General features: G+C 56.8%; 1 protein-coding gene across 1 annotated transcript; it reads left to right on the top strand.

Annotated features, from left to right (window-relative positions):
- On the top strand, positions 1-593 carry GUITHDRAFT_150651 (hypothetical protein; the record flags this gene model as incomplete). The annotated part of the gene is made up of 2 exons (XM_005839691.1): positions 1-246; positions 307-593. Coding segments are annotated over exons 1-2 (329 nt in total), but the record flags the coding sequence as incomplete, so codon positions are not given.

Here is a 593-nt window from a genome sequence, read left to right on the forward strand (position 1 = left end):
AGCTGCTCAAAAATTCATCGAAACCGTGTTTCGATCCCAAGGCCTTCCTCAGGTCCTTATCAGCGACAACGCTGCCATCTTTTCGTCCAGATTCTGGAATGCGCTCTTCAAGATGCTCAACGTTCACGTGAAGCATTCGTCGCCTTTTATGCCTCAAAGCAACGGTCGACCCGAGCGTATGAACTCCGTCGTCCTCGAAGCTCTGCGTATCTACACCACGCAGTATCCTCGAGCCGATTGGGATAGGTACCTCCCCATCCTGGAGACTCACCTAAACTCAGCTGTTCGCCGCCCCATCGGTGCCAGCCCTTTCGAAGTCATGTTCGGCAAACCTATCAGGACACAACTCTCTCTGCCCTCACCTGACGATCATCAGGACGAGACCCTCGACTCCATTCGTGAAGCAACCGAAGTCAGCGCCGAAGCTGCCCGAGCTGCTCTCGAAGCTGCAGCGCGAGCCACCGAAGCTCGCCTTGCGCAGGCCCGTCGTCCCTGCCGCTATCAAGTTGGAGATCTGGTTTGGCTCTCTACCGCCAACCTCAACATCCCCGACGCCGCCTCGAAGCTCAACCCTCGCTTCGTTGGTCCCTTCC

This window comes from Guillardia theta (genome assembly GCF_000315625.1).
Source record: "Guillardia theta CCMP2712 unplaced genomic scaffold GUITHscaffold_8, whole genome shotgun sequence".
NCBI classification, from domain to species: Eukaryota; class Cryptophyceae; order Pyrenomonadales; family Geminigeraceae; genus Guillardia; species Guillardia theta.